Genomic DNA, 25389 nt, shown 5'->3' with positions numbered 1-25389 from the left:
ATATATACATTAAAGCTTCGCCTAACCAGTATGTTATGTTGTTTATGGGACAGCTGTACCCTGCCCTGTAATATGACCGATATTAGTATTTGTGCATAAATAAAGGAATTTATTTTAAACACAGTTTTCCTTTTTTTGACATGTTTGTTAAGAAAATATAGTACCATGCGTTGAAAACGTTTGTAGAACAGTGAATATTCCCGATTACACAGCTCTGATGGTGTTTTTGATGCGGTTCTCATCTCGTAACATGAATAAAATTCGGAAAATCTATCCTTCATCATCAACACTAATAAGTAAATGTTTTAGCAGAATTTACGATTATGTTTTGTTTCCCGGATGTCTTCAAATTGTAAGTTGTATACACTATAGTTGATGAGGTCGGCAAATGATCAGTGTATTAATTTGGTGGTGTTTGGTGTTTTTCTTTTCTTTGACATCTCTCAAGAAAGGTACATTTAAATGTTGCAACGAAAGTACATAAAGAATTTAACCACATATGGAGATACTGAAAATTAATACATCACGAAATATATAACACATACACTTATAATATTGAAAGAACAGTATAAGAAGCTTCAGATCACACATTGTACAGACAAAAAAAGGTACACATGGATAATCAGTTCAGGAGTGATATGTTGTATAACATAAATGCAGTTTATGCGTTGATTAAATAACGTCTTGGGGCCCAACATGTTACAATTATACAAGTAAAAATTCAAATACAATCAATACATCTTCATTGATGTAGAACAACATATAAGAGTCGCTGAAAACGAAAGTGTCCATATTTGTTCTAACAAGACATGCATGTCTACATGTACCTAGACATACTTGTACTTTGCACTTTACATTCTGATATGGCAAGCGAGCAATTAAATAATCATTGCAATTTGAGTACATGCATTGCAACAATGATGAGATCAAGTTAGAGGCTCATGTCCCTATAACATGAATGTAACAAGACAAAAAAGCATCTTTTTTTTATAATGAAGCCAGTGGAATTCTAATGTAACGCCTAAATGCGTCAGATTTCCATCTACCTAATAGTTGAATCTGATCATCAGATACCCCTTTTGATTTCCCCCATGATGTTGCACCAATTCGAAACGAGTGACCTGTTGTACCTCATAGTATCATAATTAATGCAACTGGCTGCTAAAAGCATGACTGCCACGTCATTTTAGAAAATAAATAATGTTCCTTCTTTGGATCCTTGCAATTTGCAGTAATGTTATAATTGAGAAACAATACACATTTCACTATCACCATTACAAGCATTTTTGTTAATAGTAGGTGTTATAGGGAGCCTAATATCTTGATGTCTTTTCATTTTTTGAAAACCATGTAGTGTCCTGACAACAAACGCTTGAGTCGTATCCCCAAAGCCATCCCGCTAATTAAAGTGAGCAAGAGCAGTTAGATATGTAGCAACGGTTTGGGAAGCTGAATTATTTGTATAACAGTGAGATACGAAAAGCACCAATTGTTCTTTTTGTAAAAGAAAAAATAGTAGGTGAGGAAAATGTTGAGTCTTGAACTTTTCATATACCAATATAGCTCTATGGTATGCTGTTCTAGTATCATATGTTATAGCGTTTGTCATAAATATCTTGGACACTGATTTCAAAAGGCGAACTGGGCTATCGATACCTGGGTTAGAAGCAGTTCCATTTGTTCCACTTTTTGAAATTCTTGAATCTGCAAACGCAACAATCTATCACTTAAAACATTTTCAACACCAGGTGTCAACTGTTGCAACTATAGGCAATACTTTCGTAACTGAAATGTGATGTTTTGTCCATGAATCAGACCACTGACCAAATAAACAAATTCCTTTTTTTCCAAACACACCACCAAACTCAAATCCACTTGCATCAGTGTATAGTTGATGACTATCTGAAGTTGACCATTAGTCATCAAGAAACATGGAGTTTCCATTGAAATGTTCAATAAACAACAACCAAGTTTCAATATTAAATTGTACTTTCTGTAAAGTTCAATTTTGGGTTGCGGGGCTACACACATTTTTGCTCTTTACTTCTCATTAATTTAGTTTGATTTTTGAAGCATATTTGAACTTATCTGTAAGATATTGTAGAACTAGACATTCAACTATTTTATGCATATATATATAAAAGGTCTGAAAAATTCCCAACGATGTTAGAACTGTTAAATTTGCGATGCAAATTTTTAGTTGTTCCCTCCGCGGGACTCGAACTCTATGGCAACACCGCCTGCACAAAGTCCAGCGCCCTAGACCACTCGACCAGCTAGGCTATATAAAAATATAGCTTTCGCTGGCCGGGTCATTCCCCCTCGTAGGATTAATCTAGGGCTGTAACTTAGTATACGATGTATGGTAGTACGGGACAGTTCATTTAGATGTTATAATGTAGGATAGAGGATCAAATTAATGATGCATGTCACAACAAATCCATATTATGCAACGTCTCAGAATGTGACGACTCTATTCGCTACACTGCTCCATCGGATCAAATCGATACAGGAAAGATATGTAAACGTATAAAAAGGTCTGAAAAATTCCCAACGATGTCAGAACTGTTAAATTTGTCTGAGACGTTGTATAATATTGATTTGTTGATACGTTTCTTTCACATGGTGTCTACTTCTTCTTCTTTCTATGGCAGACAATTGTCATTTCTTCACCAAGTAGTGTTTCAAATGATGACTAATTTGATAACTTGATTAAGAGTGAATTATTTTGTAACGTATCGCCAAGAAATGGGGGTTTCAGAACGTTGCCGCGCAACAACATGTAGATTTTACAAGTACACATAATATTATAAAGCGAGCCCAAACATCAATATATAAATGGTATATCGTTAAACTACTACAAGATTTACCTATTAGTTAAAGCAAGTGTCAGTTTTATTTTACTTTACTCTGTCTCAAGTATCATCAAAGTTTCAATATTAAAGTCTAGACTTTTATTTGCAGACGTTTCATCTACTGTAATTATCTGTTTGTCCGTTTAATATTTAATATAAATTCGTCTAGAACTGGTTTTTTATAGACACATTTTATCACATATATGTAAGCGAACCCTTCTTTCTTGATAATCTTAAAGTCAGCAGTTGACACCCTGATAAGAATAAAACATAAAAGGTCGTACATTAAACACAAGTCTCTGTAATAATCTGGCAAGTTTTAACGAAATAAAATGGAATGATACACTAACAATATCAACCAATGGAATATCAACACATGGATGGTATAAAAGATGTACACGAAGGGATGTCAGGTTCAACAGATGGAAAGCCGTTACTTGATCCCCTACAGTAAAAATATCACTAAGGGAATTGTGTTCGATGTAAAGTCATTACATTTTGTTTTTATTAGCAAATATACTTTTTTTTTAAGTTTAAATCCTTAGTGCATAGTAAAACGAAATTTCGCTGACCTTCTGACATTCAATAATTCCAAAAGTATATATAAAGAGTGTCCTTCAGTTTCGACGGGATCAAAAGTTTCTACACTCAGGATAATTAAAATCAATAATTGTAACATAGGAGCTTCTATCTAGAGTGTAAATTATTTCAATCATGAGAGACTGAGGTAGTGTCTGTTTCCCCCGTTTTGAAACAATTTTATTACTTTTTCCGTAAATATCTCTTAGTTTCTACTTAAGGATTTACCCTTGCTTTGAATGAAAGGCTTTTGATAAACTGGTATAAGCATTAGTGTGTAGAAACCAGTAACCCACAATCTACAGACAATTTTGTTTGTGCTTAATTATCTGATGAAATGTTTAAGCATAGGGTTATCTAAAAGCACTTTTGTCAAGACCGCTTTCTCTTTCCGGAAAAAAATATCTCCAATACCTGTATTTGTACAATGTACACATATCAAACATGTACCAGCAAGTGTTCGATATTGCAAAATTTATATGTGAGATGTGTGGTGAAATTTTACGCATTTTTGTGTGTATAAAATCATGTCACTTGAGTTTCCTGTATATAATGTAATACAGTGTGCACTTCTTTTTTTTTAAATTACGTCAATACTGACCCGTATTTATATCAATGCTGGTGCAAAATTACTTTGCCGTACAGTTCTTGAGATGCATGGATGTACATGTAAATTGTCAACGGGTATGTGTAAATATCTACATGTAGTTTTATTTGTTAAGACGTGTAATCCGATATGGGGTCCTAACTCTCCTGTCGTGCTAATTGATGTCGGCATTTCAGCTTTGTGTAGTATTTTCGAATATTTTCATGCAAATTTTAGCGTCTTTTTTGTGTAAAAAAAGTTGTCATTTATTGCAGTCAGTTGCATCCTGTGTTACGTTTGTATGTCTTTTTAAATGTTGTAATCCACCTCTTGAAAATCTTGAAAAAAAGCAGGGGCTTCCCGGGTCGTCGATTTGGAGGGGTGCGACAATGCGTTTTGGGTTGTTATGTTATATAAACGTGGCCTGGCTGCAAACCATTGGAGGTTTTGCTGTAGGAATAACCAAGTGATATTTAAGCGAAAATAGTTTTTGAACCTGATTATAAGATATAACTATTTAATTTGCATTTGAGCGGAAATACCGTTTACATGGGCGTTAATGTTCTGAAAACACGATGTATTTATGTGTCTCCTCTGTCTGTTCCGCTTTCTATGGAACACTCTCGATAATCGTCGAATTTTATATGAACTTGTTTTTAATTATGTCAAGACTTCTTGAAAAAATCTACTTTCTGGAAGGGAAACAAAGGTGATTTGTAGCTTATAGCTTTTTAATGAGTAGAAGTAAAGATTCGTTAGAAGGATAAATACGTGACTGTACCAAATTGTGACTACCCAACAATTTTTTACTCAACATTTATGTAGGGTACTGAAGATAAACGTGATATCAGTTACAAAAAAAAAAAAAAACAGATTAACATTAGACACAAGGAAAAAATCACAAAATAATTCGCAAATTTAAACTTACACTAATCTTGTTATAATTCTCGAATATTTTGCCAACAAGACGTGCGTGCGTATATGATGATAAAAAATACAGTGTTTGAACATTTTAAAGCCTTTTATATATACGTCTAAATTTAGACTGTTTTATCATACATGCCAACAATGTTCATCCATCAATCAAATTCACCCATGAAATTTCTGACACTAAAATCACATTTAACGGGGACATGTCCATGGATCTTCACAGCATACCAACTGATAGTCACCAATACTTATCTCCCAATAGTTGTCATCCAAAACATTGTACTAAAAGCATACCATACAGTCAGGCACTATGAATTCGGCGTATTTGTTCTTCTTACGATACCACCAACAAACGTCTAGATGAACTCCGTGGTCACTTGTTTTCGCGAAGCTATAAATCAACAAATATAGATCGGGGATTTGAACGTGCTAATAAAATCAGCCGCAAAGATCTCATCGAGTACAAACCCAAGAAAAAGAAGAACAAAAGGGTCCCTTTTGTGCTTACATACCATCCAGCCTTTGGGAAACTCTCGCAGTTACTGCATTCAAATTGGAAAGACATTCAAAAACATCCCAAGCTCTCCAAGCTTTTTCCTGGGGCCCCGGTCCTGGCATTCCGTAGACCTAGAGGAGCCTAGGAGATGCCCTAGTAAGAGCAGAGATTTCATCTCAGCCCAAACAAAATACAATTGGCCAGTGTCGACCATGTGGAGATAAGAGGTGTAAGATCTGTATCCAGATGTGCACACCAAAACGTTTAAAAGCTACTGCACTGGAAAGGAATTTGCCATTTTTTTCGACGTGACTTGCAAAACCGAAAATTACATATACCTTCTCCAGTGCCGATGTGGTAGGCAGTACGTTGGCGAAACAGAACAGCTTTTCAACAGGCGTATGAATGGTCATCGCAGTGACTATAAATGCAATCCAGAACTCCATCTAAGTCGCCATCTTAGATCCGCCGGACACACCCAGGAGGATTTCCACAACATTGTTGTTACGATCATAGAACATAATAAAAACTGGTCAAAATGTAAAAGAATATCTGGGGAAAGCTTTTGGATGAAGACATTGCAAACAACTTCTCCAGATGGAATTAACGAGAAAAAATAATTCATTTTTAGGTCTTGGTCTAAGGCTGGTACAGCACTACTTGCTATACATCAATACGCCATACTACTATATTTGGACTTTTTATTTTTTTTTTAAATTGTTTTCCACAGTTAATTGTAACTTTGATAAAAAGACCTGTTTTGTTATTTTCAGTCACGCTCCTTATCAGTTGCTTATGTGAGCCTTTGATAAAGGTATAATCACCCACAGCATACGCGATTCAGCTTCCGAATCTGTTTTCATCTTTAAAACTTTGGAGTTTTATTCTCGTGAAGTTTTGTGAGTTTTATGCTCATATAGTTTTATGAGTTGTATGCTGAGGAAGGATATCTGTTATCCGAAATATTCAATTTAAATTTTACCATATTTTGGTGATGTTAAACATATTTAGAAGTTTATTTAATTTATTGTTATGTTTCGCATCGTTTTTTAACGATCCACCACCCCGTAAGAGTGATTGTTGACTATTATTTAGACGATTAATTATATATATATATATATATTTGACATTGAGCAACGATTATTTTTATTCTATTTTATTTTTTTATTTTTTTTATTTTTTTGTATTGATTTTTAGATGTTTCATCAACTTCTCTATATAGAGTGCAGATTTTTTAAAGAAGGAGACCATGTCATAGAAGTCACAAAATCTGGTTCTCTCAAAAAAAAAGAAAGAAATAAAACAAATTTTACAGTTACATTGTATGAATAACATTACGATATTTTTTTATCAATTGGTATACTATCTCCAGCTAGTCTGTGTCCGATTGCCTTTACCTGTACCTGTCCTTTAGATGTCTCATGTTAGAGCCAATGAAACTGTTTCAAGACAATGTTCGTTTTACATTGGGTCTGATAAACTATATAAACGTCGAAGAATGTGACCTATCGTGGACTGCTCTGTGTATGAATGGTCAAGATGCCATTGTGAATTATTCTAGCTGTCTGCTTCCATTGCTGCATTCAAAATGCCAATAGAGGAGTCAAAACTTTATAATAAATTGAATGATTTCGCTGGATATACAACTATACATGGATTTAATAGATTTTATACTAGTACTTTACGTATTGGAAAGTTAACATGGAGTATCATCTTTACGGTCTGTTTTGGACTGTCATGTAGACAGATATATGAACTGATTCGCCAATACAGCAGGTAAATATCGAGTAATTGATTTAACGATTAACGAGGCAACCAAATATTGTTTTCTCATTTTTTTCTCATTGATGTCATCCTGTTTACCAAATGTAAAATGTAACATGTTCATTTACGAATGATTTTTTAAACAAAATCACTTCTACAAATGACATGCCATCTTCTAGAAAGTTGACCAAGATGTCATCGGGGAAAAAGATATCGTCTGTAGAAAACACCGCCCTCTGATTCTTTCCAGATTGCAGACTACAGATCAATACTGGCTACGTATGTGTGTACACGATCTAATACATGATAAATTTCGTTTAGAAATTTTTTTGCGAAAAAGGTTTAACAGTACCTTCAAATATTAAAAAGAAGTTTCTGGAAATGAGGTCTGGAATTAAATTCAAAGCAACTGTTAATTTGTTTATGCATAAACAATCTACCATAAATTTAAGATGGTAGTCAAACCTTTATTGTGAACCACTGGATGATGCATACAATTACAAAAAATACATTTCTTCACGATGAGTATGGCACATTGACGAATTTGTCAAGATAATATGATGAGTAATAATCTACTTGTAATACATCCTTTTTTTCTGGGTTGTTTAATTACGTATGTTTTTTAAGATTTGTAATTATCAAAAATATGAAAACATAGACTTAAATTTTTCCTATAGATCGGAAACTCTTCCATAAATTCCGTTTTGAAAGCTTCAAACCCTATATTTTGCTTGATTTAAATCTAGTAATTGTTTTTGGAATATATTCTATTAATGTCCAATCGAATCGTTATTCCCTTAATTGATATTTCTATAATATTTAAATTACGATTTTTTTTAATTTCAATGAGTTTCATGTATTTATGGTTGCATCATATGCTTTTATATTTGTGGGATTCTGATTTAATCTCATTTTTAATTTATCTTAGAACTTAGGTTTAAAATGGATTTGTTTTTAAATATTGGTGTACATACTGGTCAAAGGGTTGCTTTTCTTTTTTAATTTTTTTTTCTTCTTTGTTGATAACATTTGTTAATTTATGTTTTTGTGTTTGTCTACCTAAATATGAAATTGCCTATATGTCTTTAATTATTGACTTTATTACTTTTAATTGTGACTCAGTAAGCACCAAAATTTCCATAAATTATGACGATTTATATTTCCCCGATGTGACCTTCTGCAACCTGAACCCTTTAAGTTATAATAAGTTAAAAAGCATATCAACGGGAGAAAAATTTCTTAAGGAGCTGTACATCGGAAGTATACAAAAGACAGGATACCTGAGCACTTTTTGGCGAGAAACAGTAAGTTCATTGTTTATTTTTTTCGTTTAGCCATTTTACCGGCTTTAGTTATCGGATATGCGTAAGTGATATTTTAGAATAAGTTGTTATGTGTAGCGTTTACTTTTATATTTGAAACTCTGATGCATTACATCTTAAAGGAAGAATGTTTTATAAAAATGATTAAAACACAAATTATAACACATTAAATAAAATCAAAATCACGTCAAAAGAAAATATAATATGTCTTACCCACATCTTGTTCCTTTCAGCGCAACGACGAAAAAGTGATAGCAGGTAACTTGCTTTACTCATATTTCATGTGGCCAATAAATTTCTAGATAGGTTTTGTTGATTTGGAACAAGTAGTTTTATATGAATACTCAGCATGTCGAGTGACGTGCTGATTTTTATTTTTTTTTTTTATTTTTTTTTTTTGTAGATTTTGATCAATTGTCGTTATCTTCAACGATTAATATAAACCCACTGAAAAATTTTATCATACAATTCCATAAATTACAAATAAAATTCTGACAACGTGATTAACATCGTGTCCATTTTCACACGATTTTGACAATCAGTTCAAGACTATTATCTGAATATAATAGCAGTAAAACCTATGATTTTTCAACACTGTATACTTCTATTCCCCATACTCAGCAGTTAAAATCCCGAATTAAAAACATTATACATCGTTGTTTTTCCAACAAAAATGGTACACCTAGATACAAATATATAGTTCTTGGTAGAGATTCCTCATACTTTGTAAGAAATAATTCCAAATCATCTTCCAAATATACAGAGGAAGATGTGTACAAAATGCTGGAATTTTTAATCGACAACATAATTGTCCAGTGTGGTGGACGTGTTTTTCAACAAACGGTCGGCATTCCGATGGGAACAAATTGTGTTCCTTTACTTGCTGACCTATTCCCTCACTCTTATGACGCTGACTTTATAGCTGATCTGATCAGAAAGAAAGAATATCGTTTGGCAAGATCCTTTAATCTCAGTTTCCGCTATATAGATGACGTATTATCTTTAAAAAATCCTAATTTTGGGGATTTGATACATCGCATCTACCAAAAAGAACTTGAGATCAAAGATACTACAAACACTATGAAGTCAGCCTCATATCTTGACCTACACTTAGAAATCGATGGTAAAGGAAAACTATTGACCAAACTTTACGACAAACGTGATGACTTTTCATTCAGAATTGTCAACTTTCCTTTCATCTGTGGCAACATCCCTTCGGCTCCTGCGTATGGAGTGTTCATATCACAACTCATACGTTAGAGCTTGCCGAAACTACGCAGACGTTTTGTATCACGCTAGAACTCTAACAAATAGGCTTCTGGAACAGGGTTATGTTGCTACAAGATTGAATTCATCACTACAGAAGTTTTATGGTCGTCATCATGAACTCGTGAGTCGTTATGGTGTATCAATCAGCACCATGAAAACTGATTTATTCAACGGGTCATAGTTTTACTTTCCTCGTTTGTCTACCCTGGACTTGACTTTTTATGAGCAACTCGGTGGGTGTTTCTAGAAAATCAGAGAACGCTTACCCTACCAATGCACCTGGTCCATGCTCCCAGTTTTAGTGGAGTCCGAGTTCCTCATTTACTTTTGTTACTTTGTATGTATGATTTTAGTTACTTAATGTTCTTTGTTGTGTATGTCTGGTCTTTGTCCCTGGAATACATTCTTTTGATTACCGCTATAACCTTGGTTCCCTTGATAACTCTCTTATACACAAGGGTCCTTCCCTGGCCGACTGATTCAGTAGGTGACCCATACATGTACTTTTGAAACTATTAAGATTTTGTATTTTAAGAAGCATTTGCAGGATGTGGTTTTGCAAATGTTGATCTTGTTATAGTTATCGATTCTTCTACAAGTTACGTTTTGCAAAATTACAACAAAACATTGCGTTTCTTTCAAGCTTTGATCGCTAATTCAGATCTAGATAGCGGGAGTGTTCGAGTTGGTGCTCTGTTGTATAGCACCAGAGTGCAAATTTTCATTTGAATAGATACAATACTAAGAATGATGTAATTAAGGCAATTGGAAACCTACCGTATATTCATGGTCTTACTAATACTGCCGATGCTTTAAAACTATTGAGAACAGAGATGTTTACGGCTGCAAATGGAGACCGGCCAGAAAACAATAACATTGCAATTTTATTCACTGACGGTCATTCAAACATAAATCGCAACCGAACCTTTCCCGAAGCATCTTTAGCAAAGTCTGAAGGAATTAAGATGTATGTTGTTGCTGTAAATGAATTCAAAGACACATTCTCGGATTTCTCAAAGGAAGTGGAACAGATAGCTTCATCACCATTAGAGGAACATTTATTTGTAATTGAAAGTTTTGATGAATTAGATGGATTAGAAAAACACATCTTCATAACAATTTGTCCAGGTACATGTTATTAATGTAATAACTCTTATCCCTATATTTTGGTGTAGTCCTTGTTCAGGGTATAATGCCATGTCTTTTGTATATGATGGAATTAGAACCAATATTTTGCTCAAAAGAAACAATTTATTTTTATGATATCGAAAAATACTATTGAGATTCCGTGAAAAACGAGGATTACTTATATATTATATTGCCATTTTATTTACGGACGGTCGTGCAAACATAAATCGCAACCGAACCTTTCTCGAAGCATATTTAGCAAAGTCTGAAGGAATTAAGATGTATGTTATTGGGGTAAATGAATTTAGCGAAACATACTCGGAGTTCACAAAGGAGGTTGAACAGATAGCATCATCACCACCAGAAGAACATTTATTTGTCATTGATAATTTTGGAGAATTAGATGGATTAGAAAAACACATCTTCATAACAATTTGTCCAGGTACATATTATTGACGTAATAAATCTTATCCCTATATTTTGGTGCAGTCCTTGTTCAGGGTATATCGTCATGTCTTGAGGGAATGAGAATCAATGTTTAGTAAGCTGTGATAGAAACCATTTATTTTTTAGGATATCGAAAAAAAAAGTTAAGATTTGAGCTATAACAAATTGAAATACATACATTTTTGGTGGATAAGGTAACACTTAAACAGTGCAAAATACTATTGAGATTCTATGAAGAACGAGAATTATTAATATATCGACATCAATTATCAATACTCGTTTGTTTTCATTTAATTTTTGTTTAAGATTATGAAGCATTGCTGAATATACAAATGGAATTCAGACAGACTTTGTTGTTGCTTGCCAATGAACTTAACCTTAATGAAATTACTCCTGACTTGAACGACTTACTACTGGCCTGTTCATTCGATGGACAACCCTGCAACAAAAGGTTTGTGAAAAGTCCAAGCTGTCTACCTTATGTACATGCGCACATGAAATATGACATAGAGTATAAATTCGAAAAGGGTAGGTTTGCAAAATACAGGAGCAAATTGGTGAAGTAATGTAATTGGCAACCGTTATGGCGCTCAATCATATCTCCACGTCTGGCTGCCTCGGAGAAAAAAAATGAATAAAAGAATCTACAAATAATTCGGAAATCAACCAATCGCGCAACACATAGAAAAAAATCAAAAAGACATCGAATTAACGTCTTTGTTGAAAGCATTCCAAATTATGATAATTGATTTTATTGGACAACTGAATCGATGGGATACATGTATAGAGAAAATTTGTTGTCATAAACAATAAGTTAATACATAATGCAATTTCGGTCCAAACTTTTTTTTTCTAATTTGCACTTACAAATTTGTTGTGAATCTTTGTGGGCTGGAATATAAGCACATGGAGTCTCATGTCCGGACAAAATTTGAAGAAATGGCAAATGTTAAACTTATGCCTTTTTCAACACTTTCAAAGTCATAGGCGTTGTCAGCAACTTCACCTCAACGATAAGCAGGATTGTGTGTCAAAAAGTGCTTAGTCTGTCCGCCATAAATTGCGTCCAATATAGGGAGGGGGGTAAAAGTCCTTTGAAAAGTATTGTCTTTGTATAAATACTTTTAGAAGACATTATATTAAAAACGTTCCAGTCATGAAAATTACAAATATATAATTTTTGAGATCCTTACTAACGCACTATTTACAGTGTTTTACCGAGTTAATATTATCGTATTAGACATTGTTGGTTCCTTACACTCTGCGTCGTTAAATATGGAGTATTTGTATAGGGCTAAGCAATTCGAACTAAATTACCAGTGAAGAGGTTACTTTAACATGATATATATCAGATCTTAACTTGTACAGCGAGATAAGTACATATTCGATATTTATGTAAAAAAGGAATGCCTTTTGTCTCGAACCTAAATTGTAATCACAAGATAAACAAAGAAAATAATCCAGTGATCGACATCTAAATCTGTGTCTGTTGTGAAATTACCGGCTTTCTTGATATTAGTTACCGTCATCTTTGTCTATTAATAAATCTTCGAATGCAACCAAGAAAGGAATTTTCTATGGATGACTTACACATCTGATTTATTCAAGTGATGATTATTGAACAACCTATGATGTATGATTTATCCATCTAAGCTATTGAATACAAATTTAAAGAAATCGGTCGTCTGTTTTTGCAATTTCAAGATATGAAACAGTCGGTTTAAATTTTATTGCCTCTCAAAATTGCATCCCTTTCTCCACAAATTAACAGATTTATTTCCGGTTATGTTTAGGGAGGCCTTTTTTGCGAGTAAACCGTGTCCGTTTTCTGTCAATTAGAGGCGACGTTCATTGTAGATTAACGATGTAGAAATGTTGAATGAGAAATGTTTTTTTGAGAAATGTATGAAATCAATACATTGCCGAGTCTGATCAGTTTCATGGTTAAAATGCAATTTTAATGTTAAATCAACACTGTTAAATGTGAACTTTTTAACAACTATATCTACGTAATATTTGATATTTCGTTATTTCATCCTACATTTTGCGGTGTTATTTTCTTTTTTGGTTAATTTGTAACATGAACATTGCATGTTTGAAGTCGCATTAGTACAAACTTATTTTCTTTTGACAATACATCCTCTCCATATTTCTGTGTGCTTACATCACATTGATTATGACATTGATTGTTTGTGTGTATGGTTCCTTTTTTGGTTGGGTGGTTTTGTTTTAGTTTTTTTGTGTTTTCTTGTTTCTTTTCTTTCTTAATAACGGCTAGATATATATCATTAATTTGTTTTGTTTTGTTCTGTCTTTTCTTCAGTTTGATCATCGATGTTACAGATGAGTTCTATGGTAGATGCTACAGATTTCCCATTCACCCAATCAAGGCTAATCGACCTGGGCCATCCAATGGTAATGGATTTTCGTCCATTTTCACCCACACACACACACACACACACACACACACAAATGAAAATCAAGCTCTTCTGTTAATGACAATGCATTTAGTCTTTCATTGTTTGTCTTTAGATATAACATATGCTTTATTTAATCAATGGTTTAATTCATTCATTTCATTCGAAAATAAATATATTGACAACTGTCTAAACTTCATTTTGAATTTTACGAAAAGCTCCTTAAAGGAAACAAACAGTATTTGAATTCTTGTATATCAATTTAAATATATTTTAACCTTAATAAACTGCAAATGATCTCTGAACAGAAGTAAAAAAGATTAAGACAGGTTTAACTGCAGTTATATAAATTCTAATATCTATAACTATGCTGCACAAACAATCCAGGAATTAATTACATTCCTTGTTCAGAAACAACCACTGATCACACAACCAGCCTTAGAATTTAAAAAATCATATGGTTTGTATTTCCTTTTTATGAAATTAATTCTTATATCTAAAAAAAGTTTCGTACTGCTTTTTTGCAGCATTACAGATGATATTCCATGTCAATCAAGATGATTATTTGCCATTGTTTATTGATGAAGCCGGAATAAGATTGATTATCAATCCTCATGGTGTAGAACAATCGTCGTGGACACATGGCATTTCTGTTGCCACTGGTTTTAAGACTGATATTGCACTAAGACAGGTATTTCCAGAGTGAAGATGTTGTTTTGATATTAACTAGACAAGTTATTCATTTGATAATTCCTATTTTTTTTCCTGTCGAGCCTACGTTGATGTGTCAAATATAATATAAATGTATTAAAATGAATTAAAACAAGACTATATATTTTATGGTAAAAATTTTGCAAAAAATCAGACAATACAAATCAGAAAAACTGAAAACATAGTGTTATATCATATATGAAATAGTACATTCAAGATCTTGCCGAAACTATGCACACCTTTTGTACAGCACTAGACTTTATGCGATTTTTATATCGATATATAAAGTCACATCATAAAGTAAAAAAATAAAAACTTAATGCAGCATTTGTCCGTTTTAAGTATTTACAGATGTAAGTACAATTTTGTGTATGAATCAAGCAATGTGTGGCACATTTTTAATTTGGTCCATTTTCCCTCTCATATATCCATCTAGAAGACAACCGAAAAGCTATCTAAATTATCCTGAAGCATCTATGCCAGGGATATGTTTTTAACTGTTTATACAGGGAAAAAGTGCGGGACAACTTTCTAGCCGTACTCCCACATTTCATTTCAACTAAACTTGACCTACAGATACCTTTGAAATGCATACTTTGCAAATACTCGGATGGTTACTTCTGGAGGTTATGATGTATAAATACTTCGTTAGTTAAAAATATCTCTGCTTTTCTCATTTATATGCCACACCTAATAGGCATTTTTAGACAGAGAAGTACTATTAAAATACCTTCGTCATGGATTTTGTCACTGGCGACTTTCATTGTATTGTTTGTCGCTCATTCTGCTGTATTCGATGCTTAGTTATATCTTTGTATTTATGTTATTTTTATTTTTCGGTTTGCCCTTTTTTTAACGTATAAGATCAGGATCTGATAAAATTATTCCCGAAAATTTGACGATGTACACTGTTATTACAGTTTATAAATAGAATGAATTCGATTCCTAAACTTCAAAAGAATCCATACAAGCAAATTTTCATGGCTGGATGTGCAAAATATACCACCAAACCTCTTTCAAAACTTTTAACTTCTATACTCACAACTTTCAAAGAGGGTCTACAGTCCTACCACAACACTTGTTACTCCCGGAGTGGTATTAATTCAATGTGGATCCTGAAAAATTCGAAAGATCTTTTGGAGGCAATCAGTTCAAGACTATTATCTGAATATAATAGCATTAAAACCTATGATTTTTCAACACCGTATACTTCTATTCCCCATACTCAGTTAAAATCCCGACTTAAAAACATTATACATCGTTGTTTTTCCAAAAAAGATGGTACACCTAGATACAAATATATAGTTCTTGGTAGAGATTCCTCATACAATGTAAGAAATAATTCCAAATCGTCTTCCAAATATACAGAGGAAGATGTGTACAAATGCTGGAATTTTTAATCGACAACATATTTGTCCAGTGTGGTGGACGTGTTTTTCAACAAACGGTCGACATTCCAATGGGCACAAATTGTACTCCTTTATTTGCTGACCTATTCCTTCACTCTTATGACGCTGACCTTATAGCTGATCTGATCAGAAAGAAAGAATATCGTTCGGCTAGATCCTTTAATCTCAGTTTCCGCTATATAGATAACGTATTATCTTTAAACAATCCTAATTTCGGGGATTTGATACATCGCATCTACCTAAAAGAACTTGAGATAAAAGACACTACAAACACTGTGAAGTCAGACTCATATTTTGACCTACACTTAGAAATCGATGGTAAAGGAAAACTATTGACCAAACTGTACGACCAACGTGATGACTTTTCATTCAGAATTGTTAACTTTCCTTTCATCTGTGGCAACATCCCTTCGGCTCCTGCGTATGGAGTGTTTATATCACAACTCATACGTTATGCCAGAGCTTGCCGAAACTACGCAGATTTTTTGTATCACGCTAGAACGCTAACAAATAGGCTTCTGGAACAGGGTTATGTTGCTACAAGATTGAAGTCATCACTACAGAAGTTTAATGGTCGTCATCATGAACTCGTGGATCGTTATAGTGTATCCATCAGCACCATGAAAACTGATTTATTCAACGGGTCATAGTTTTCCTTTCCTCGTATGTCTACCCTGGACTTGACTTTTTATGAGCAACTCGGTGGGTGTTTTCTAGAAAATCAGAGGACGCTTACCCTACCAATGCACCTGGTCCATGCTCCCAGTTTTTAGTGGAGCCCGAGTTGCTAATTTACTTTTGTTACTTTGTATGTATGATTTTAGTTACTTTATGTTCTTTGTTGTAAATGTCTGTTTTCCATGTCTGGTCTTTGTCCCTGAATTACATTCTTTTGATTACCCTATGACCTTGGTTCCTTTGATTGCTCTTTCAATTTGATTGGTGAAAAAAAAAACAAGTACAGAAACTAAATTGGATTTATCATAATCTATATATATATTGGCTATAATAAAAATTTGGTTTATTGAAAAAATAATATAAATTTACCATTTGCATATTGCGCGAAGGGCAACAAACAAAATAAGCACATGAAAAATTTATGTTATTTTTTTAAATAGACATTTTTTTTTCATAACCAATTATAATTAATTAATTTAAAAACATATTTTTATCTTTCAACATGAGAAAAGTAGCTCTGAATTTAACTGAATAGTGGGGTGTCAACATCTTTTTTATCCATAGAGATATAGAATTTCGAAGTGCAATAAACAAAATATGCACATGGAAAATTTATGTTATTTTTCAATAGACAATTTTTGTTGAATAACCAATTCTGATAAATTAATTTTAAAACATATTTTTATCTTTAAACATAAGAAAAGTAGCTCTGAATTTAACTGAATAGGGGCGTGTCAATATCCATTTTATCCATTGAGATATAACAAAATTATTTCAACCAATCAGATTACAGTATTAATCTCAAATTTATTTATTATTTTTACTTCTTATAACAAAAGTATTTTTGTAGATAATGTATGTTTTTATCACGATCATTACATTCAATGTTTAGATACGATAGTATGCTATTGATAGATTAACATAAGAAAATATAACGAAATCAAAAATATAAGGGAACTAGAAACTTAACTAAGAAAGACAATACTAGAGTTACACATTGCTTAATGTACACAGTCGTGTAAGGTTGAATTTCAGGCGTGTCATGAATCCTGTGTAGAGAAAGCTTCAGAAAAATTGTGTAACTGTTCCGTTTTTAGAAAGTATGACATGGAACCTAGTATATATCAATGTTTCTCTCCAAATGGTGAGTCTTTTTGTCATAGGTTTAATCTGGTTATAGAGTTGATTTTTGTTTCTCCTATATACATTGAGTACTTTGAAAAAAGATTAGAACATATTTTCGTGTTTCATTCTAGTTTGCCAACAAAGATTAATGTTTTCACTTTTGTATCAACTTTATGGATGGGTATAACAGGTTCCTTTGTAAAAGTAATACCAATTTGTCTATATGTACTTTTAATTACCTTCATTTCCTTTTAATGCCATATCCTTCTTATGTTATAATGAAATCAATATTCTTGTTATCACATATATGAATTTTACTTTTTGTAAAGTGATTGTCAGTATCTCAGATTTAATTCAACGTTGAAAGCGGTATTAGTTTCTTCAGTTAAAAGTAGTTAATTTTATATAGAAATGCAGTGCCTATGGAAACTTAGAAGAGGTGGGTTTGATTGTCAATGCAAAAAACCTTGCAGGTTGGTATAGTATGGATATGTTTTTTTTTTCAACTCTTATTGATCAAGTTCGATTGTAATATCTTGATTCGTCAGCATTAAATAATCGCTCCGTTAAAGATCATTCAAAGCATAATTCATCACATTCATATTGATTTTATGATGTCTTCATTTATTTTATAAACCCTTTAATGAAACCGTGCAATCCTATTTTTTGCCATTGGAGTGCTGTACATTTGGAGGTATGTGACTGGAAATTTTCAGACACTTTCTTGTCTTTGCAATTCGCTAATATCTGATTTTGGCCATTCCTGATTACCAAACTGTATTGACTAGTTTAAATAGTCCAATAAAGGACTGGCTTTAAAAATTTAAAAAAAAAAATGAATTACAGAACAAAATTTTATTATCAAAGGGGGAGTTCACCTTTTCTGTAAGTGAGGCTCTTATGCTAACAAAAATAAATAATTTTTTAATGCAAAATGCGCTTTTGTAAAATGCACAAGGCTTCGCAAAAATCAAAATCTTTGAAAGATATGTGGATAGCCAACTTGACCTATTCCTTCACTCTTATGAGGCTGTCTTTATAGCTGATCTGATCAGAAAGAAAGAATATCGTTTGGCTAGGTCCTTTAATCTTAGTTTCCGCTATATAGATAACGTATTATCTTGAAACAATCCTAATTTCGGGGATTTGATACATTGCATCTACTCAAAAGAACTTGAGATAAAGGATACTACAGACACTGTGAAGTCAGCCTCATATCTTGACCTACACTTAGAAATCGATAGTAGAGGAAAATTATTGACCAAACTACGACAAACGTGATGACTTTTCATTCAGAATTGTCAACTTTCCTTTCATCTGTGGCAACATCCCTTCGGCTCCTGCGTATGGGGTGTTCATATCACAAATCATACGTTATGCCAGAGCTTGCCGAAACTACGCAGCATTTTTGTATTGCGCTAGAACTCTAACAACTAGGCTTCTGGAACAGGGTTATGTTTTTGCTACAAGTCATCACTACAGAAGTTTTATGGTCGTCATCATGTACTCGTGGATCGTTATGGTGTATCTTTCAGCACCATGCAAACTGATTTATTCAACGGGACATAGTTTTCCTTTCCTCGTTTGTCTACCCCGGACTTGACTTTTTATGAGCAATTAGACAAGCAGAGGACGCTTACCCTACCGGTGCACCAGGGTCCGAGTTGCTCATTTACTTTTGTTACTTTGTATATATGATTTTAGTTACTTTATGTTCTTTGTTGTGTATGTCTGTTTTCCATGTCTGGTCTTTGTCCCTGGAATACATTCTTTTGATTACCGCTATAACCTTGGTTCCCTTGATTACTTTTGCATAACTCTTCTATCTAAAGAAAGATCATAAGCACACTATATCGATTTTTGCCGATAGCTTCCGATAAGCTAGTGACGTCACTAAGTCTGTTTGGTACTAATACAAGTACCGCACATTGAAATTCAAACAAAGAATATTCCGTCCGTTCATATCTCTACGACCCTGTTTTTCTTTTTCTTTTTTTTTTTTTTTTTTTTTTTAAGCACCAAAACTTTTTCTTCGCCAAAACGAACAATCTTCGAAATTTCCTTCAGACATTGTTCAGAGTTTGCGCCTCAATCTCTTCTGCTGTATATTTAGGGTTGAAATTATGAGGGAAAAAGCCCAAATATGCGCATTTTCCGGATATCGTAATCAATTACCTATAAACTTTCACATTACAAACTCACTTCGTGACGTCACAGCTCAACCGGTGGCGCTCATAAGTACGGGAAATCCAAATTCCCTAATTTTTAATTGCGATTAACTAGTAGAGGAAAGGAAATCATTTTTTTTTTCAATTTTATTTTCATAAATATTTCACAGATAAGTTTCGATATTTATGACTTTCGCAATAACATAGTCTTCTCCTTTAATTTCGGAATTCAAACCATAGGTCATGCTGTATAAGTATCCGAAGATAATGTTTTCCAACAAGTTGAATCACGAAAAAGATGTACAGAGGTAGTTTAAAATCATCTACCAAATTATATATGGAGAATTTGAAACCCGTGAACCGTCTGGAATCTTTGACTACAAAGCATTGGGTTGGGGCTCTTCTTTTGGTTGATCTTCAACAAAGAATTTCTACATATAAGTTGTATTAGCTATTTATAATGATTTAAGGGGAACAAACGCGTACATAATACCATATTTTATTTTAATAAATTGACAAGATAAGTTATAAATATGGAAGATAGTAAAATCGAGAGAAACAAACCATGAGATCCCAACTTAGTATTCAGTCTAAGAAATAAAAGAAAACTTTTTAATAAAAATTGTACCATGAGATGACTAAATTTTAGTGTAAGCTTTTTAAAAATACAATCAGATTTAGCAATCATTAAGATTACAGCTGCAAATTGAAATTGTTATTTTGTTTCATTAAACATTTATACGATTCAAACTAAGTAATGGTCCCATACTTAATCTTACGTTTTAAAGTGTTACTAACCAATTAAAAGTAAACGTTCTGTCAAAACTAAAATGCTATAATTTAAGCACGTGGCTGTTTGTTTGCTTTGCAGTTGTAAACTTTGCGGTAACTGCCAACTGATAAACCCTGTATTATGGTATAAATTATATTTTAGCATCTAAATATCATAGCCTCTTAGATGCCGCACAGTGGTTGGGATAGAGGTTAGTGTTTTCCTATGCGACCAATGGCCTTTAAACTTTTACTGGTAAATTCACATGTGTAACCTTAGTACATTTCGTAATCTGATTGGTTTCCATTTAAAATGTCTTTTTATAATAGTCATGCACTGAGAAATACTAATATATAGGTCTTAGCACTTTAAATCATTTTTATAACAACATATATTTATAGTCCATGTCTTTTACAAAGCAATTCATGATCATATTGTTATAAAACAACTAAATTTATACCACTAAATCATTTACATGGATATTAATTGAAACAACTAAATGCCAAATTAAACCTTGGTTATTATAAACTCCAAGCATCAATATCCTCGGCTAACAAATATTATAAAGTTTTGGCCCGCAAGGTGAAATTACATTGCGGATTGTTAAATGTCATACATGTATCTTATACTGTCATTTTGTCTTAATAAGACTTTTATCGTGCCACCTTTACGTGAGAAATATTTCAATTAGTCCTGCAAAGCGTTCTATGCCTCTATGTGTAATAAACCATGTTGACCTTTACAGAGAAACAATATACGAGAGAGAAATGTCTCTATCAACTTGGCCAGCCAAGAAGTATATGTTATCAGCAAAACTTGATGGAATGTCCATTTTTAGAGTTTTAGAGTACTCAAAACAAAGGTACATGTTTGGATTAAGTTTGTTTATATTAAAATGTCATGTTTGTTACATATTTAATGCGCAATCGAGTTGGACACTTTTCAAAAATGTAACTTTAATTTTTTTTTTTTTTTTTTTTTTTGCTTTTGTAGAGAAAATTTGTTAATGGTCAACGTGTTCTTCTCTGATTTGTCCACAGAAATGACAGAGGAAGAGAAAGCGTTTACGGTAAGTATAAAAACTTCCTTGTAAGATATAGATGGATGTATCCGTAAAGTTCTGCTTCTTTCTAATTTTATTTTAATAACTGAGAGAACAATGAAAAATTCCATTCAGTATTCAAAATATCTATACCACAACTTTTCAAAGCAGTGTTGAATAGTCAATATAGACATAATATTTTGCGCAGTACTTCCGATAAGCAGGGCGGATCCGCACAATTAAAGGAGGGGAGTAGACTGGAGAAAAAAAGGGGGTTCTGAGGCTATTTCTAGCTCTTTGTGTCCTAATTATGCTTGAAATTTACCGACTTTCCTGAAAGAAGGGGATTTCAAACTCAGGAACGCACTGGCTCCGTAAATCCGATAGTAAACTTAGAAGATACATATTTAAGAATATATAATAATTCAAGCTTTGTTGTAATAGTCGAGAGCGATAGAACAGTTAACCTGAAAGTCGTTCGCATGCACACAGGCTTTACTTACACTTATAGTTTTCTATTTTGTTTTAGTATTTAACAGAAGATATGTTTCATAGTTTGAAAAGACGTGTAGTACATTGTCAGGGCTCGACATCATATTTTTTTGCATTGAAAGTCGTATGAGCACATTTAAAATATATTTGAATTCACATTGATATATGGTCTAGGACTTATATCTATAAAAAAATAATTTGAGATAAATACTGTAATCTGATTGTTTTTTTTTGTTTTCATTTGATTTGACGACGCTCTTAGATTTTACTCTCAATTGATATATATATATATATATATATATATATATTTACAATAACCTTTTTCCCTGTAAATACATGAACACGTCAATTCTTGTTTTGAAACCTCTTTCTGTACAAAAAAAGTTCATCAAACGCGTTACTTAATCATAAATGCGCTTATTTTTATCACGCTTATCTGTTTTTGAATGCTTGAACCCATGATAAACTTGGAATTTTTTGGCATGAAGTCCTGACTATTCAAACATTCTACCTCATGATCACCTATTAACAAACCCACTAACCTGAAATCCTGGATCTGCTGTTGTATTATTTAGTCTATACACTATGTTGTGTGTAAGGCGTGTTGAGTGAGATAATAATCTTTTACAAATACTTTATCAAAAGATGTTTCCAGGGAAATTACATTAATAAAAACCTTACCGTCATATATCGTACTTTTTCTTCTTCAATGTTATTGTTATCATAACCGGAAATCATCGGTCATTTCCCCTTGGTGACACCAACAAAGGTGGGAAACAGAAAAAAAAGTAAAACTTTCCGAAATATATCCTAACAAATTCGTGAAAATTTATCAAAACACAAACTTAGAGATATTTAGTATAATATAACATATATTGTTCTGCATTTGAGTGTGGTATACAAGATCACCATACTCAGACTTCGTCTCGGGCGATATTTTTCCTTTGTATGTTAATCGAGTATACCAACGTCAACTACAGACAGTAGGTGAAAAAAACAAGAACCACACTATCAAAGTAGTCACTAACAGAGTCTTCTCTACCATTCAGGACCATAACCACCTCGACTTAAAAAGACTGAGAATTCTAAATGACAAACGAGGGATATCAGAAATGCGAGTGCTTCTAGCTATTATGTGCCTGAGAGATATTGAACAGTTTATCTTTCAATATATGAATCAATATTCATATTTTACATGTGTCAACACATTGTCTTAATAATGTTTAAATGATGTGTAGCTTTTGCAAATATTTTGCAAAGAATCAATAGTTTACATTTTACAAAATTCATAATGCATAAGTTTAATTTTTCATTCATGCTGATAATATCATAAAAATATAATAAGTATTAAAATTGTAAGAAAATTTAATAAAGATGAACAAATGTTTGTTCTTCTTCCATGGTCATAATCCGAGCGAGACACATTTCTTCGTAATGGAACGAAAGGTACTTCTGAAATTTTTACTCGATTTTCAGTCAAATGAATGGAAGGCCCGCTCCGTATTTATTTTGATAATATTTTCAGCCCTACTCTAATATGTACTACCTTTTTTGGTATCGTGACGTTATTTACATCCATTTTCCTCACTCTTAAATTTCATAAATCGACTATAAAACAACCATTTTTAAGAAAAAAAAACAATTATTTGAATAGTACAGGCATTCATTTAAAATTAAATTATCGGGATTTTTTTATTTATGGAACAGATTCACAGGCAAAATTATGTCACATAATTATTTCACGAATCTATATGATATTCACTAGAATTGAGCAAATACATTTTCTGACAGAGTGCGGGGGAAATTCGGGTGAACCGAGCCTTCATGTGAAATTAAAATCGAGCATCACATGAAATTCACTTTAACTTTACATAATATAAACGTGATTTTTACGTGAATTTCATTAAACACGAATATTATGTGAACAATTCACGTGAACTGTTCACATGAAATTTGTGTTAAGTGAACTTCACGTGAAATCACGTTCATGTCATGCGAAGTTCACGTGAAGCTCGATAAACATGAATTTAACGTGAAAATATTTGCATATTTATACGAAATAACGTTGTTTGGTCTAATTCATACGTTCACTCTAAACTGTTTAGCTAAGACACATTATTTAAGTAATAAGGTTCATCATACCACCTAACGACAAGAAACATATCAGGAAGATTTTTATCTATTATATGACACAATTCTATGAAAATATTTACTTTGGCTATGATCTAAATTGGTATTCATTTTGTTGCAGATTGAAAACCTTTTGTCCAACATTGGTGGAACTCTTGGACTTTGGATTGGAATGTCTGTCATTAGTATCGAAGAAGTGGTTGAGTTGTTATTAATTCTCTGCCGAACGGCCAGGAAAAACAAATCAAAACGATACGTTCCTCGGTCAGTTGTAAAAGACTAAATATTGAAACGTTTCTAAATGAACCGTTCATTGATGAAGATTCAATAATTGTAAATTAATGCTTGCACTCATTGTGATACAACAAAGCGGCAATTCTACTTGTTTGTTTCATTGCACTTTCTCTTAATAAATGTGTGCGTCTGCAAGTATTGTTTTGAGTAGATACATATGTGTTGAAATAGTTTACTTGATTATAGATCGGATTAGTGTCATTTTGTTGTTACCCTTATTCACTGTCACCACAGTTATATATGAAACATCCAGTTATCTTGGTAAGAATACCTCCAACTACACCGTAGACAACTTTTTGCACAGAATATTCATGCTCTATTTTTTTTTTAATTAAGGGCATGGACCAGGTGCTTTGGCAGGGTAAGTCTCCTCTCCTTTTCCTGATACACCAGCTGATTTCCCCAATTAAAGTCACCAAAGATGAAAAGAAATGTATATCACAGTTGACAATTTGGTTTATGATGCAGATGAATACACATAACGATCCACAAGTTCATGATGACGACCATAATATTTTTGCAAGGAAGACTTTAATCTTGAAAAACATAACCCAGTTCCAGAGGACACTTTGGAAGAGATCAAGCACGGCACAAAAAGTGTTTTCGGCAAGTTCTGATGTTTGAGTTGTGATATGAAATCTCTATAAAGAGGTGTGGAAGTGATGTCATCACAGATGAAAATAAATGACGAAACGACATTTAAAATCTTAGCGTTTGTGTTTTAGTTTAGTTATAAACTTTTCCCTTTCCATCTTTCTCTGAGAGTCAGTCATTC

At 32.9% G+C, this 25389-nt stretch overlaps 2 protein-coding genes and 2 long non-coding RNA genes across 4 annotated transcripts; 3 read left to right on the top strand and 1 right to left on the bottom strand.

Moving 5' to 3' along the window:
* Positions 1-500: 500 nt before the first annotated feature.
* On the bottom strand, positions 501-6542 carry LOC148599401 (uncharacterized). The gene is made up of 2 exons (XR_015917819.1): positions 5785-6542; positions 501-5341 (listed from the first exon to the last, which is right to left on the bottom strand). It is a non-coding gene; the product is annotated as an uncharacterized LOC148599401 (long non-coding RNA).
* A 5110-nt stretch (positions 6543-11652) lies between these two features.
* On the top strand, positions 11653-14499 carry LOC148599400 (acid-sensing ion channel 4-B-like). Its single transcript, XM_088557287.1, has 3 exons — positions 11653-11827; positions 13700-13791; positions 14321-14499. Exons 1-3 carry the CDS (start codon positions 11709-11711, stop codon positions 14497-14499), a joined length of 390 nt encoding a protein of 129 aa, XP_088413413.1. The 5' UTR covers positions 11653-11708.
* A 3124-nt stretch (positions 14500-17623) lies between these two features.
* On the top strand, positions 17624-21627 carry LOC148599399 (uncharacterized). Its single transcript, XR_015918227.1, has 3 exons — positions 17624-17735; positions 18126-18189; positions 21402-21627. It is a non-coding gene; the product is annotated as an uncharacterized LOC148599399 (long non-coding RNA).
* Positions 21628-21653: 26 nt separating this feature from the next.
* Positions 21654-24689, top strand: LOC148599398 (degenerin-like protein asic-2). Its single transcript, XM_088559520.1, has 2 exons — positions 21654-21725; positions 24442-24689. The coding sequence occupies exons 1-2, from the start codon at positions 21663-21665 to the stop codon at positions 24601-24603; spliced, it is 225 nt and encodes a 74-aa protein (XP_088415646.1). The 5' UTR covers positions 21654-21662; the 3' UTR covers positions 24604-24689.
* The last annotated feature ends 700 nt before the right edge of the window (positions 24690-25389 follow it).

This window comes from Perna viridis, chromosome 13 (assembly GCF_037379345.1).
Source record: "Perna viridis isolate PV_CMFRI_1.1 ecotype Kerala chromosome 13, ASM3737934v1, whole genome shotgun sequence".
NCBI lineage: Eukaryota > Metazoa > Mollusca > Bivalvia > Mytilida > Mytilidae > Perna > Perna viridis.
This window is presented reverse-complemented; position numbering and strand designations above follow the sequence as displayed.

Excerpts from the sequence above, each read along its gene's own strand:
- LOC148599398 (XM_088559520.1), top strand. The coding sequence starts at position 21,663 with ATGGTCAACGTGTTCTTCTCTGATTTGTCCACAGAAATGACAGAGGAA. Across the intron at positions 21,726-24,441 it reads AGGAAGAGAAAGCGTTTACG|ATTGAAAACCTTTTGTCCAA; the intron begins GTAAGTATAAAA and ends ATTTTGTTGCAG.
- LOC148599400 (XM_088557287.1), top strand. The coding sequence starts at position 11,709 with ATGGAATTCAGACAGACTTTGTTGTTGCTTGCCAATGAACTTAACCTT. Across the intron at positions 11,828-13,699 it reads GGACAACCCTGCAACAAAAG|TTTGATCATCGATGTTACAG; the intron begins GTTTGTGAAAAG and ends TCTTTTCTTCAG. Across the intron at positions 13,792-14,320 it reads TCGACCTGGGCCATCCAATG|CATTACAGATGATATTCCAT; the intron begins GTAATGGATTTT and ends GCTTTTTTGCAG.